Raw genomic sequence first — 15,409 nt, forward strand, 5'->3', positions numbered from 1 at the left:
GTGCCCAGGGTGTTTGGAGAAACAGCTGGACCTGAAGTGAGCACTGGCCATGTCTTCCCCAGGGCCTTTTTAGCAATAATAATTCTTCTAATCCATAAGCATCTGTTTGTGTCGCCTTCAATTTCTTTCATCAGTGTCTTATAGTTTTCCAAGTACAGTGTACAGTTACTCAGAATAGCACATTTTCTTACATAGCTGCTACAGTTATCAAAACTGGAATATTTTATAGCAATATAACTGTACTATTATCTAATCTACAAGTTATATTCAAATCTTGTTGATTATCTCCAAAGTGTGCTTTATTTTGTTCCCCATGCAGGAGCCAATCATTACAGAAAGGTACATGAGGCTGGTTTGTCTTAACAGTTGATGCTGTTAAGTTCAGTCACTTGATTAAGGTGATGTCCCCCAAGTCTCTCCTATGACAAGTTATGATATTTTTTCCTTGGAAATTAAAATGTAATTAGAAGGGAAAGGCCAGAAATTATATAATATCTTGATCCTGATAAAATTTTAACCCATCAATTTTAACATCTATATTTTAATTTTTTTCAGTTTTATTGAGATATAATTGACAGAGCATTGTATAAGTTTAAGTTGTACAGCATAATGATATATCATGAAATGATGACCACAGTAAATTTAGTGTACATTCATTATCTCACAAAGATACAAATTAAAAGAAATTAAAAAATATTTTTCCTTGTGCTGAGAACTCTAAGGATTTACTCTCAACAACTTTATATATAACATACAGCAATATTAATTATATTAATCCTGTTGTGCATTGTATCCCTATAACTTTTTATCTTATAATTGGAAATTTGTACATTTTGACCACTTTTATCCAGTTCTCTCCCACCCCATACCCTGCCTCTAATAACAACAAATCTGATCTATTTCTGTGAGTTTGTTGTTGAAGTATAATTGAACTACAACACTGAGTGAGTTCCTGGTACACAGCATATTTTTGTACATTTCAAAATGATCACCACAGTAAATCTAGTTACCATCTATCATCATATGAAGTTATTACACAGCTATTGACTATAGGCTTCACACTGTACATTTTATACCCATGATGCATTTATTTTATAACTGTACATTTGTGTCTGTTAATTTCCATCAGCTACTTTTTCCCCTCTCCAACCCCTTCCATCTGGCAACTACCTATTTGTTCTCTGTATCTAGGACTCTGTTTCTGTTTAGTCATGTCTGTACATTTGTACTATTTTTAGATTCCACATGTCAGTGAAATCACACTGTTTTTCTCTATCTGACTTGTTTCACTTCTCATAATACCATCTAGGCCCATCTATGTTGTAACAAATGGCAAGATTTCATTCTTTGTCTAAGTGATAGTCCATTGTATATATATTCCATTACCTATTTATCTACTCATCTACTGATGGGCATGTAGGTTGCTTCCATGTCTTGGCTATTGTAAATTAATCTGCAAATGAACATAAGAGTGCATATATCTTTTTTTTCGCGGGGGGTGGTTTGGAGGTACTTCTTTATGTTTTAATTTTTAAATTAACTTTTTTTTGATTTCCAATGCTGTGTTAGCTTCTGCTATACAGCGAAGTGAATCAATTTTACATATATTTTTTTGAATTAGTGATTTTTTCCCTTTGGATAAATACCCAGGAGTGGAATTTCTGGATCATATGGTAGTTCTATTTATTTTCTGAGACAGTGTTTTGCTCTAGAATATTTTTTTAAATTTAATTTTTAAAAAATATTTTGAGGAACCTCCATATGTTTTCCACTGTGCTAAATCAATTCCCACCAACAGTGCATGAGGGTTCCCTTTTTTCCACATCCTCGCCAACATTTGTTATTTGTTGTCCATCTGATAATAGCCATTCTGATAGGAGTGAGGAGATATCTCACTGTGGTTTTGACTTGCCTCTATCTGATGGCTAGTGGTTTTGAGCATCTTTTGAATGTAAGTCATCTGTATGGAATTTTCGGGAAAATGTCTATTTAGGTTCTCTGCCCATTTTTTGTCAGATTTTTTGTTATGCTTTCTTTGTATATTTTGAATATTAACTTCTTGTCAGATGTATTGTTTGCAAATATTTTCTCCCATTCAGTAGGCAGTCTTTTTCTTTTGTTGATTGTTTCCTTTGCTGTGGAAAGGATTTTTTTGTTTGATGTAGTCCCCTTTTAAAAATTTTGCCTTCGTTTCCCTTGCTTGAGGAGATATAGCAAAAAGAATTAAAGTTTGCCATCTCCAGCAGTATGGATGGACTTGGAGGGCATTATTCTATGTGACATAGGTCAGATAGAGAAAGGCAAGTACTGTATGATATCACTTATGTGTGGGACCTAAAAAACACAAAAACTAGTGATTATAACAAAAAAGAAGCAGACTCACAGATCCAAAGGACAGGCTAGTGGTTATCAGTGGGGAGAGGAAAGTGGAAAGGGCAATGTAGGGGTAAGAAAAAAAGGTTTTATGGGACTTTATGAAATCATGTGTGTGAATCTTGAAAACTGTAAAGTGCTATAGAATATAAAGAATCTTTCACTTAATAAATAAGAACCTAGATATATTAGTAAGATATAATGCACGTGAAGAGAAACTATAACCTTTATTCCTAGAGGGATAAACTAATATGCCAGCAATGTTAAAGGATGATTTCTCTTCCATAAAATGATTTGCTTTTACTAAAATACAGTAATGCATTTATGTAATTTTAAAAAGAGAAATGATTACTAATTAATAACTATATGTGACAGTCACTAGATTTTCATTTTTACAGAGAAATTAAATTTCTTTAGCCTTTGAGAATTTGAGTTTATATCCCACCATGGAATTTTATAGGACCATTTTCCTCACCCCAGAGAGTTTTATATCTCTGAAAATTGTTTTAAAAGAATAAATGAAAATTTGTTTTTTAGCTAAAATTTTCCATAATTTTGACAACAGATATTTTAATTTTTGTCTCCAAAATTAAGTTTTTTGAGTATCTTGGTGAACAAAACCAAACTTTGCTCTTTGCTACAGTCTAGGAGAAGGCAATGGCACCCCACTCCAGTACTTTTGCCTAGAAAATCCCATGGACGGAGGAGCCTGGTAGGCTGCAGTCCATGGGGTCGCTAGGAGTCAGACACGACTGAGCGACTTCACTTTCACTTTTCACTTTCATGCATTGGAGAAGGAAATGGCAACCCCCTCCAATGTTCTTGCCTGGAGAATCCCAGGGACGGGGAAGCCTGGTGGGCTGCCATCTATGGGGTCGCACAGAGTCGGACACGACTGAAGTGACTTAGCAGCAGCAGCAGCTGCAGTAGTAGGTAAAGGCAATTATCAAATGATCACTTAGAAGGATAAATGCCATAAATGAGAGGTACATGGTGAGCAAGTAAATTTGTGGGTGTTAGACTAAATCAGGGAGACCACAAAAAGATTTTCTAATAAATGATGAGGCCTGAGCAATTAGTAATTAGGTGGAAGGATTTGTTGTAGTTCAGTTGCTCAGTTGTGTCCTACTCTTTGTGACCCCATGGTCTGCAGCATGCCAGGTGTGGAAGGATAAGAATGCTCAAATATTCTGCGCTTTAAGGAAAAACGCTAAGTGCAAGACAGAAGGCTGTATGGCTGGAAAATACAGCCATATATTCCTCTTCCTTCGGAGAAGGAAATGGCAACCCACTCCAGTGGAATCCCAGGGACGGGGGAGCCTGGTGGGCTGCCGTCTATGGGGTCTCACAGAGTCGGGAACGACTGAAGCGACTTAGCAGTAGCAGCAGAAAAAGAATATGGAACCAAGAGTATGAAGACAGAAAAGAATGGAGGGGTGGGAGGTACAAAAGAGGAATGACTGATTTGTCTTGGTAATGGTTTTGATATGGAAAATTATGCAGGGGATGGTTTAAGATATGGCTAATGGTTTCTGATTTGCAGATTCACAACAAGTGAATCAACTTACTAAAATAGTGAGCTTTAGAAGAGGACTTTGTGGTGAAGAGAGCAGGTAGGTGTTCAGCTTTTGATTGTGTTGAGTTGGAAATGTCTATCATATATTCAAAAAGAGATGGCAGTGGTACAAAATGGTTGGGAAATCTTAAAAATGGCACTTATACTGAGATATAATTGTATTCATTCATTTGCAGTGTCTTGAAATACTTATTGCTTTCTTTTTGTGCTAAACAAACATTTTAAACTCCATATATTTAAACTTTTACCCTTTCCCATTTATTTGAAATGTCACATTTAGTAAACACATGCTTATTATATATTCTGCCATACTCTGTACTTACGTTTTTAGATAGTTTGTGCTTCTGCTACCTTCTGTGCTCTAAGTATTCTGCTTTCATAACTGGATAAAGTCCAAACTTTTCAGTTATCATCTTCAGCTACTTTTGTATGTGGTTTGCAACCTTTTCTCTGCTGCCTAAAATGTTGTCCCATCTATGCTCTTACATTGCTAACTGCAAGTAATCATTTAAGTATCTGAGTTTAAGGGTCGTTTCCTCTGCGAACTAGAATATTTTTCAGTTGAGGAACTATGATTGTTTTCTCTCTGGGGTAGTGCTACCTAGTGATCAATAAATACTTACTGAGTGACTACCCAAATAAAGTGAATTAATTCAGATCAATGTTAGAAAAAATTCCTATTAACGTTTTTATAAATAATGTCATAATTTAGGGGAGATCCTGTGTGCTTGGTGCAGAACTTGGGAGAAGTAAGAATTTGGGGAATGAAAGAAGAAAGAAAAAAATGCAATTCATTGGAAATAAAGGGATGAATTAAAAAGAGGGTTGGAAATAAAATTCAACTGAGGGCTTCCTTGATGGCCAGTGGTTTAAGAACCTACCTCGCAATGCAAGGGACACTGGTTTGATCCCTGACCCAGGAAGATCCCATATGCCACAGAGCAACTAAGCCCGTTTGCCACAACTACTGAAGCCCACATGCCCTAGAACTTGTGCTCCGCAACAAGAGAAGTCCTCCCTTTGCAACCGCAGTGTAGGTAGGCCCCACTCACCTAGAGAAAGCCTGTGTGTAGCAACAAAGACCCAGCACAGTGAAAAATAAATAAATAAATAATTTAAAAAGTCAACTGATGTTTCCAGTTTCTAGGATGAGATGCACACACTTAGCTGGTTTAAAGTCAGCTATTACTAGATTTGGGACAGACTACATGCTTGGAACAGTTCTGAAGGGTGCATATGAGGATTTGTGTGCTATGGGAAAACTTCTGTCTTGGGATTGCTGGTCATTTAGTCCGAAAGATATGGAACTCCCTAACTAAGGCGGTAGACAAGATAGTTCTCTAACATATAATAAAAGTGGGAAAGTAAACCATCCAAGTGTTCTGAATAGTCAAGCATTGACAGGAGGGAATTAGCATGGCTTGGCCTCAAGAAACAAAGTTCATTGAGGAACCTTATAGAAAGCAAAGGAGCTTTTAGTTTAGAAAAATATAGCTTATGGTCTCAGCATTACTTCCTTAAGCAAGGAAGATTTTCTAACTGTTGGCCTAATTCCGTAAACTTGTAAAAGCCTAAAAAATAAAAAAATTAATTCAAATACTATTCTATTTTCAAGAGAAAAAAAGACTCAGAAAATTCTCATCATGATGAAACACTTCTTACTTCTTATAGTAAAATGTTAACAGCATCAGCCTCTTAAAGGCTTCCTTCATATCTTTATTTCTAAGGCTATAGATGAGGGGGTTCAACATGGGTGTGAATATCCCATAGAAGAGAGAAACGATTTTCCCCCAGTCCTTAGAGGTAGAAGAAGGTGGTTGTAGATACATGTATATGCCTGTTCCAAAAAAGAGAGAGACTACAACCATGTGAGACCCACACGTCCCAAAAGCTTTCCGTCGTCCTTCTGCTGATTTGATTCTCAATACTGCTTGAGCTATGAAGCCATAGGAGATGAGGATCAATGTCACTGGAATTAGCAGAATTAACACACTGAAGAAAAAAAGCTCAGCAACAATAGGCTTTGTGTCAGCACAGGACAACTTGAGAAGGGCAGGAACCTCACAGAAAAAGTGGTCCACTTCTTGATGACCACACCGTGGCATGTTAAGGGTCAAGGAGGACTGCAGCACTGAGTTGCTGAAGCCAGTGAACCAGGAGAAGGCTATCATCCTCAAGCAGAACCAAGGGTTCATGATGACAACATAGTGGAGGGGTCTGCAAATCGCCACATACCTGTCAAAGGACATAACAGCAAGGAGGAGACACTCAGTAGCACCCAGGGCCAGGAAGATGATGAGCTGGGCCACACAGCCAGCATAGCTGATGGTCTTCTTATTGTGAGAAATATTCATCAGCATATGAGGGACTGTGCTTGTGGTGTAACAGAGATCTAAGATGGACAGATTAGTAAGAAAGAAATACATGGGGGTGTGAAGCTTGGGATCCAGAATGCACACCATCATGATGGACACATTGCCAAAGATGGTGGTTGTGTATGATATTAATAGTAAAATAAAAAGAGGTTTTTGTAGCCAGGGCTTGTCTGAAAAGCCAAGTAGTACAAATTCTTTTGGGGAGCTCTCATTTGCCCAATTCATGGTGACACACTTATTTTTCATTCCTAAAAATATAAAATAAGGAAGTGGTCAATAGATAATATTGACTACTCTTACTGTAACAGAACTGAATTTAGGATAATCATAGTGAGTGATTCAACACCAAATATATAGTCAATTAAATAGAACCCCGTGAAATATAATATATGTATTGTATGGTTAAAAAATAGGTCTTCTGTTTTAGTATTTATGTTTGACTTTATGAAGAAAATCATCACATTTAAATGCCAAGAATATGAACCTGCATGCATGAAACATGGACAGTTACATGTGCTCAATACATTTCAATTCTTATCCCTTTTCTTATACTGCTAACTTACTTACTTAATAAGTATTTTAAGAATAAATGCTGTTTTAATCCAGTAGTTTTTAATCCATGCTCAAAATGCTGAGTAATATAGAGGTTATAAGAGCATCATGTAAATCTGAACTTGATCTAAAGAAATTATGCTTATTTTAGTAGTTTATTCTTGGGATATTTTTGAGCTGTCTCTCTTAAATGACACGTATGAACATCCATTCCCACAAAGAGCTATCATGAGTATTAGATGCTTTGATTCATGGTAAAAAATTATGACTAACTTGTGATTTATAATGATGATCACAGCTGACATCTCCCAGCATCTCCAAATACCTTGATGAAAACTGCAAAATGCATAAACTAATAGTTTACTTACTACCATGTGACATGCATTGCTTAGTGCCTGAAATAATTCTTTCTAATTCTCACCAAAACCCTAATAAATGGATATGATCTACATTTTATTGCTACTGTGACTCAATGAGAATACATAATTTGCACACACTGTAATCTTAAGGCCAAGACTCAAAACCAGGATTTCAAGGCCATTCTATTTTATAAATACCTTAATTCCACCTAAATATAGAGAAAGCAGCAAAGGAAGACACAAGAATTGTAAACAATGGAATCAAGGAGCCAAAAATCAAATAAAGTTGATTTTCTTCAATCTGTGGAAGTTATCAGTTATTTAGTTATATGACCTAAGGGCACCTAAATTCCTTTAGTCTACTTTGCATGTTTAAATTGTCATTGCTTAGACCTACCCCATTTGAATTTACAAGCATAAAAATAGATAGTGCTGCTAGACTGACTTAAAAAAGAAGATATAATAAGAAGAATTGACATATTTTATACCAGAGTGGAATACTTTTTTCCCCAAGTTAGTAACACTGATATATAAACTATAACTTTAGCATGGGATGCCTACATGAGAATGAATAGAGATGGTGCTAAGATCTATAATTCTTTCCATTACATGAAGTTTTAATTTTGGCTTTTTAGCTACAGATATACATTATTTAGTAAATACCAATAATACACTGTCAGTTGAAAAATAGAAAAGGATGTAAGACTTGACTTATTTGTGTGTACATTTAAATTTTCACATGAAAAAGTTCATACATTGATAAAGGATAGTCAAGATGAAAAATGTGCAGTTTATGGCAAAAATGGTTAACATATTAAAATGTAAGTAATTAGTACATAATAATTATGAGAAAAGGCCAAAACTCCAATTAAAAAAAGAGCAGTGGATATAAATAGACAGGTTGGACAAGAATGAAGCAAAGGTGAAAATAGAAAAGATGTGTAATTTTTCATCAATAAAGAAACAAATCAAAACAGGGAAATGCTACTTTGTCTACTCACTGCTGCTGCTGCTGCTAAGTCACTTCAGTCCTGTCCGACTCTGTGCGACCCCATAGATGGCAGACCACCAGGCTCCACCATCTATGGGATTTTCCAGGCAAGAGTACTGGAGTGGGTTGCCATTTCCTGCTCCTGTCTACTCACTAGATGGTTTTTCCTGTGGTCATGTATGGATGTGAGAGTTGGACTGTGAAGAAGGCTGAGCGCCAAAGAATTGATGCTTTTGAACTGTGGTGTTGGAGAAGGCTCTTGAGAGTCCCTTGGACTGCAAGGAGATCCAATCAGTCCATTCTGAAGGAGATTAGCCCTGGGATTTCTCTGGAAGGAATGATGCTAAAGCTGAAACTCCAGTACTTTGGCCACCTCATGGGAAGAGTTGACTCATTGGAAAAGACTCTGATGCTGGGAGGGATTGGGGGCAAAAGGAGAAGGGGACAACAGAGGATGAGATGGCTGGATGGTATCACTGACTCGATGGATGTGAGTCTGAGTGAACTCCGGGAGTTGGAGATGGACAGGGAGGCCTGGCGTGCTGTGATTCATGGGGTCGCAGAGAGTTGGACATGACTGAGCGACTGATCTGATCTGATCTGATTTCTTTTTTCACATCTTTTATTCAGTACTCTTTCACATTTTGTATGTCTCTGATGTCATTGATGTCATGATGCTCATTCATTAGTTCATTTTTTACATTGTCAGAAAAATAAAATTACCCTTTGTAAAGGGCATTTTCATCCCACTGTTATCATAACTCTTCTCTTATTTCTATATTCTCTACTAATTAAAAGAATCCTAAATATTTTTTTTTTTTGTATGACAATATAATGGGCAAAGGAGTGAAATGATAACAAGTATTTTTGGAGCCACTGAAAATATTTGAGCTTTATTTCAAGATTCCCAGGAAGCAAATTGAACTCTGGTTATTGAATGAGAGGCAACCTAGAGGCAGGGAAGTATATGAAATGATCTTGAGAGATCTTTCCCACTCAATGGTAATAACATAATTCTGTTAGTAGACATCACTCACCTTTTCTTTTTTCTAGTGTTGAAAAGATGTCTACATCATTCTTTGTGCCATGTTTTGAAGGAAGTTTGGTCCAAAAACAGGATGAAAAATGCAATGACTTTTTGACATTTCACCTCTTGTGAAATTCTTATTCAACTACATTTTGCCTACAGATTGAGAATGAAATTAGCACATAACTGGACTGAATCAAAAACATATGAGAAAAGTTCATATGATGAGGTAAAAGTATATTAGAGCTAGTGTCTTCAGTCACCCAGGTGTTTTTGACTGACACTGGCTCTTCTCAGCAAGTTCCTAATACAATGAGAAGCTGATTTTATAAATACCAGCAACACTGACAGAGTCATGGAGAGAGGCTTTAGCTTTAACTGAAGGCTTACCGTTCATTCAATGCTCTGTGCTCTTTTAGCCCTAGGGATTCCAGAGTCCCTCAGGTTTAATTGGTCATTGTGTCCAGAGTGAAACTATGTGAACTCTATTTCCTGTAAGGGTAGCATAATATTGGCACATAGATGGTTCACACATATTAAAAACTAGATTGAAAATACTAGTCATGAAGCATAGACCATGAAAAATAAGTTTGGGAATTGTTTAATCAGGAAAGTACAAGACTACATGAACTTTTAATCCATTCTTTTAAATAGTCTCAGGGTCAAATACTGAGACCACAGATGGTGTACATGGGATAATAGTATTTCTATTGTTATTGGTTTTGTGATGAATGTGTTTGGTCAAAACCTGCTAGAGAGCTCCACATTAAAAAACTATATCATACAAAGTTACAACATAAAAATTAACACACAAATTTAAGGTTAGCATGAATTCCTTGGGGCAGTATCACAGCTGACTCTTGAACAACATGAGCATGAGCTGTGAAGCCCACTGATACACAGATTTTCCATAAATATATAAAAATATATGTATAGAGCATCATGTGTAAGACGTGTGGAAGAGGATAGTGTATCCTCATGTAGGCATGAGTGATACTTGATATAAAATTAATACTTAAGTTTTTTATTGCTTATAAATTCGCTTTCAAAGAATTACATTATCATATAGTATACTTCTTTCTCTCTTTCACAGTTAGAGAAACTATGTTTCAGCCTATCACCACAGGTAAGTAGTTTTTAAAAATGTATAATATTCTCAATACTGTATTATGAATATGACTATATAACATAGGCCATAAACATTTTTAAATGATTCATTTAGTGTATAAGGTAGGCTACTGTGAAGCAATTATATCACTTATTTATTTATAAAACATCAGTAATTAGCTCATTTTTTGTTATCAATGTATAAGTCATTATACCTTAAATAAATATGAATTTATTTTTCACATTGTCTTTTTATTTTTTGATTTCTAATAATACATATATACAGTATTTTGTAACATATAAGACAATATTAATGTAGGTACTGACAGACGATTCATCTTGTAAACAGAGGATGTAAACTTATGGTATCGATAAATACAGTGCCTACTGTAAATGTATTTTCTCATCCTTATGTATTATTAATAACATTTTCTTTTCTCTAGCTTCCTTTATTGTAAGAATACAGTATATAATACATATAATAGGTGTTAATAAACTGTTTATATTAACAATAAGGCAACAGTAGGCTAGTCATAGTTAAGTTTGGGAAGTCAAAAGTCATGGATTTTTGATTAAGTGTGGAATCAGCATTCCTAACTTTTGCGTTGTCAAGGGTCAACTGTAGTAGAAACATATGGAATTGGAACAGGAATAGTTTTTGGAAATAAGTTGATTTATTACTTGATATGTGCTCACCTAAGATTTGGTATGATAAAATTAAACTGAGTATCAGCATAGATATAATCTCAAAGAACATCTTTTGCTAGCAGTTTAATGTATTTGTTTTCACTTGTTTCTCTTTTGTATAATGCATTTTTTATAAATTGTAAGATCATCTGTGTAGAATATAATCATTTTCTAAATTGTTACATTTCTTAGCACCTGCCCTTATCGTTCAGTTCACTTGCCCAGTTGTGTCCAATTCTTTGTGACCCCATGGACCACATCACACCAGGCTTCCCTGTCCCTCACCAATTCCCGAAGCTTGATCAAACTCATGTCCATCAATTAGATGATTTCATCCAACCTTCTCATCCTCTGTCATCCCCTGATCCTCCTGCCTTCAATTTCTTGCTCAGGATCACGGACTTATTTTTAATAAGTCAGTGCTTTGCATCAGGTGGCCTAAGTACTGGTGCTTCAGCTTCAGCACCATTCCTTCCAATGAATAGTCAGGACTGATTTCCTTTAGGATTGACTGGTTTGATTTACTTGCAGTCCAAGGGGCTCACAAGAGTCTTCTCCAACACCACAGTAAAAGTGCATCAATTCTTTGGCGCTCAGCCTTCTTTATGGTCCAATGCTTGCATCCACACATGACTGCTGGAAAAACCATAGCTGACTAGACAGACCTTTGTTGGCAAAGTAATGTCTTCTTTTTAATATACTGTCTAGGTTTGTAATAGCTTTCCTTCCAAGGAGCAAGCGTCTTTTAATTTCATGGCTGCAGTCACCATCTGCAGTGATTTTGGAGCCCAAGAAAATAAAGTCTCTCACTTTTTCCATTGTTTTCCCATCTATTTGCCAGAAAGTGATGGGACTGGATGCCAAGGTCTTAGATTTTTGAATGTTGAGTTTTAAGCCAGCTTTTACACTCTCCTCTTTCACTTTCATAAAGAGGCTATTCACTTCCTCTTTGCTTTCTGCTGTAAGGGTGGTGTCATCTGCATATCTGAGGTTACTAGTATTTCTTCCGAGATCTTGATTCTGGCTTGTGCTTCATCCAGCCCAGCAATTTGCATGATGCATTCTGTATATAAGTTAAATAAACAGGGTGACAATATACAGCCTTGATGTACTCCTTCCCCAATTTGGAGCCAGTTCATTGTTTCATGTCCAGTTCTAACTGTTGCTTCCTGAACTGCAAACAGATTTCTCAGGAGGCAGGTCAGGTAGTCTGGTATTCTCATCTCTTTAAGAATTTTCCAGTTTGTTGTGATCCACACAGTCAAAGGCTTTGGCATAGTCAATAAAACAGAAGTAGATGTTTTTCTGGAATTATCTTGCTTTTCCTATGATCCAAAGGATGTTGGCAATTTGATCTCTAGTTCCTCTGCCTTTTCTAAATCCAGCTTGAATATCTGGAGGTTCTCGGTTTATGTACTGTTAGAACCTAGCTTGGGGAATTTTGAGCATTACTTTGCTAGTGTGTGAGATGAGTGCAATTGTGTGGTAGTTTGAACATTCTTCCCTAGTGGCTTCCCTGGTGGTTCAGAGGTTAAAGTGTCTGCCTACAAAGCAGGAGACCTGGGTTCGATCCCTGGGTTGGGAAGATCCCCTGGAGAAGGAAATGGTAACCCACTCCAGTATTCTTGCCTGGAGAATCCCATGGACAGAGAAGCCTTGTAGGCTACAGTCCAGGGGGTCACAAAGAGTCAGACATGACTGAGCAACTTCACTTTCACTTGAACATTCTTCAGCATTGCCTTTCTTTAGGATTGGAATGAAAACTGACCTTTTCCAGTGGCCTGCTGAGCCATTTGCTGAGTTTCCCGAATTTGCTGATGTGTTGAGTGCAGCACTTTCATAGCATCATCTTTTGGGATTTGGTATAACACAGCTGGAATTCCATCACCTCCACTAGCTTTGTTCGTAGTGATGCTTCCTAAGGCCCACTTGACTTTGCATACCAGGATGTCTGGCTCTAGGTGAGTTGTCAGGAAGCATTTAACAGGAGGCTTCCTGTGTGCTGTTTTGGATCTGTCAGGAATCCTCTGTTCCTTATTAATTCCTGAATATTTAGGAATTAAGAGGAGAGGCAAGCCTCTCCCGGGGCTGAGGGATCCAGGCATTTCCTTCATTAGTTTTTCTATACAGTGTTAAGTACCCTTTTCCTTCTTGTGAACCATATGGTAAAAGTGATTATTTACAACTCTCTCTCTCTCTTTAATATGGATCACCTATGTTTTGTAAGTCTGGAATTTTAATCTTTATCTTTGTTGAAAATAACTACAGTATATATGCCCACACCATGTTGATTAAAACACCTTTGCTCCATCAGAGCTTTGGTCCTTGTGTCTTGCTTTCTCTCTCTCTCTTTTTCAGGCTGATCCCCTGGAGCGCAAGGCTCTCTGAGTTCACTTTCCTGCCCAGGCTTCTAAGACCTTCTCAAGAAGGTGCTCTGTGCCTTCACCCCATCGAGAGGGCGCCTGAGGCCTTCGTGAACAGAGCAAGCCCCGTGCAGGGGCTTTATTGGCTTTCTGCGTAAACCAAGGAATATCCGCCTCTTTCTCTCTCCTTTACTTTCTTATTGGTCAACTCCGAACCACCAGGTTCTGGTCCATTAAAGGACAACAGCAGTGAGTGATCACACCATTGTGGTAATCTGGGTCATTAAGATCTTTTTTGTATAGTTTTTCTATGTATTCTGCCACTTCATCTTAATATCTTCTGCTTCTGTTAGGTCCATACTGTTTCTGTCCTTTATTGTGCCCATGCTTTTTATGAAATGTTCCCTTGGTATCCCTGGTTTTCTTGAAGAGATCTCTGGTCTTTTCTATTTTGTTTTCCTCTATTTCTTTGTGTTGATCACTTAGGAAGGCTTTCCTATCTCTCCTTGCTATTCTTTGCAACACTGAACTCAGATGGGTATATCTTTCCTTTTCTCCTTTGCCTTTAGCTTCTCTTCTTTTCTCAGCTATTCATAAGGTCTCCTTAGACAACCATTTTGCCTTTTTGCATTTCTCTTTTTTGGGGATGACTTTGATCACTCTTCCTGTACAATGTCACAAACCTCCATCCATAGTTCTTCAGGCACTCTGTCTATCAGATCTAATCTATTGAGTCTATTTGTCACTTCCACTGTATAATCATAAGGGATTTGATTTAGGTCATACCTAAATGGTCTGGGGTTGCCCTTGTGGCTTAGATGGTAAAGAATTTTCCTACAATGCAGGAGACCCAGGTTTGATCTCTGGGTTGGGAAGATCCACTGAAGAAGGAAATAGCAATCCCCTCCAGTATTCTTGCCTAGAGAATTCTGGACGGATGATCCTGGTGGGCTACAGTCCGTGGGGTTGCAAAGAGTTGGACATGATTGAGTGGCTACATGTTTACTTTCTTTTCTTTGAATGGTCTAGAGGTTTTCCCTACTTTCTTCAATTTAAGTCTGAATTTGGCAATAAGCAGTTCATGATCTGAGCCATAGTCAGCTCCTGGTCTTGTTTTTGCTAACCTTATAGAACTTCTCCATCTTAGGCTACAAAGAATATAATCGATCTGATTTTGGTATTGACTATCTGGTGATGTCCATGGGTAGAGTCTTCTCTTGTGTTGTTGGAAGAGGGTGCTTGATATGACCAGTGTGTTCTCTTGGCAAAACTCTATTAGCCTTTGCCCAAGGCCAAACTTGCCTGTTATTCCAGGTCTCTTGACTTCCTACTTTTGCATTCCAGTCCCCTATGATGAAAAGGACATCTATTTTGGGTTTTAGTTCTAGAAGGTCTTGTAGGTCTTCAACTTCACCTTCTTCAGATTAGTGGTTGGGCATAGACTTGGATTACTGTGATATTGAATGGTTTGCCTTGGAAATAAATAGAGATCATTCTGTTGTTTTTGAGATTGCACCCAAGTACTACATTTTGAACTCTTTTGTTGACTATGAGGGCTACTCCATTTCTTGTAAGGAATTCTTGCCTGCAGCAGTAGATATAATGGTCATCTGAGTTAAATTCACCCATTTCAGTCCATTTGAGTTCACTGATTCCTAAAATGTCGATGTTCACTCTTGCCATCTCCTGTTTGACCACTTCCAATTTGCCTTGATTCATAGACCTAGCATTCCAGGTTCCTATGCAATATTGTTCTTCACAGCATCAGACTTTACTTCATCACCAGTCACATCCACAACTGGGTGTTGTTTTTGCTATGGCTCCATCTCTTCATTCTTTCTGGAGTCATTTCTCTACTCTTCTCCAGTAGCATATTGGGCTAACCTACTGACCTGAGGAGTTCATCTTTCAGTGTCATATCTTTTTGCCTTTTCCACTATGAGCCAGCCCTTATTGTACAACATTCTTTTAAAAATTAATAACTTATAATTATTTATAT

At 37.2% G+C, this 15,409-nt stretch overlaps 1 protein-coding gene across 1 annotated transcript; it reads right to left on the minus strand.

Annotated features, from left to right (window-relative positions):
• Window positions 1-5,607: 5,607 nt before the first annotated feature.
• LOC102264412 (putative olfactory receptor 2B3) lies at window positions 5,608-6,549 on the minus strand. Its single transcript, XM_005901924.2, has one exon. The coding sequence runs from the start codon at window positions 6,547-6,549 to the stop codon at window positions 5,608-5,610; it is 942 nt and encodes a 313-aa protein (XP_005901986.2).
• Between the last annotated feature and the right edge of the window lie 8,860 nt (window positions 6,550-15,409).

Source organism: Bos mutus, chromosome 23 (assembly GCF_027580195.1).
Source record: "Bos mutus isolate GX-2022 chromosome 23, NWIPB_WYAK_1.1, whole genome shotgun sequence".
NCBI classification, from domain to species: domain Eukaryota; kingdom Metazoa; phylum Chordata; class Mammalia; order Artiodactyla; family Bovidae; genus Bos; species Bos mutus.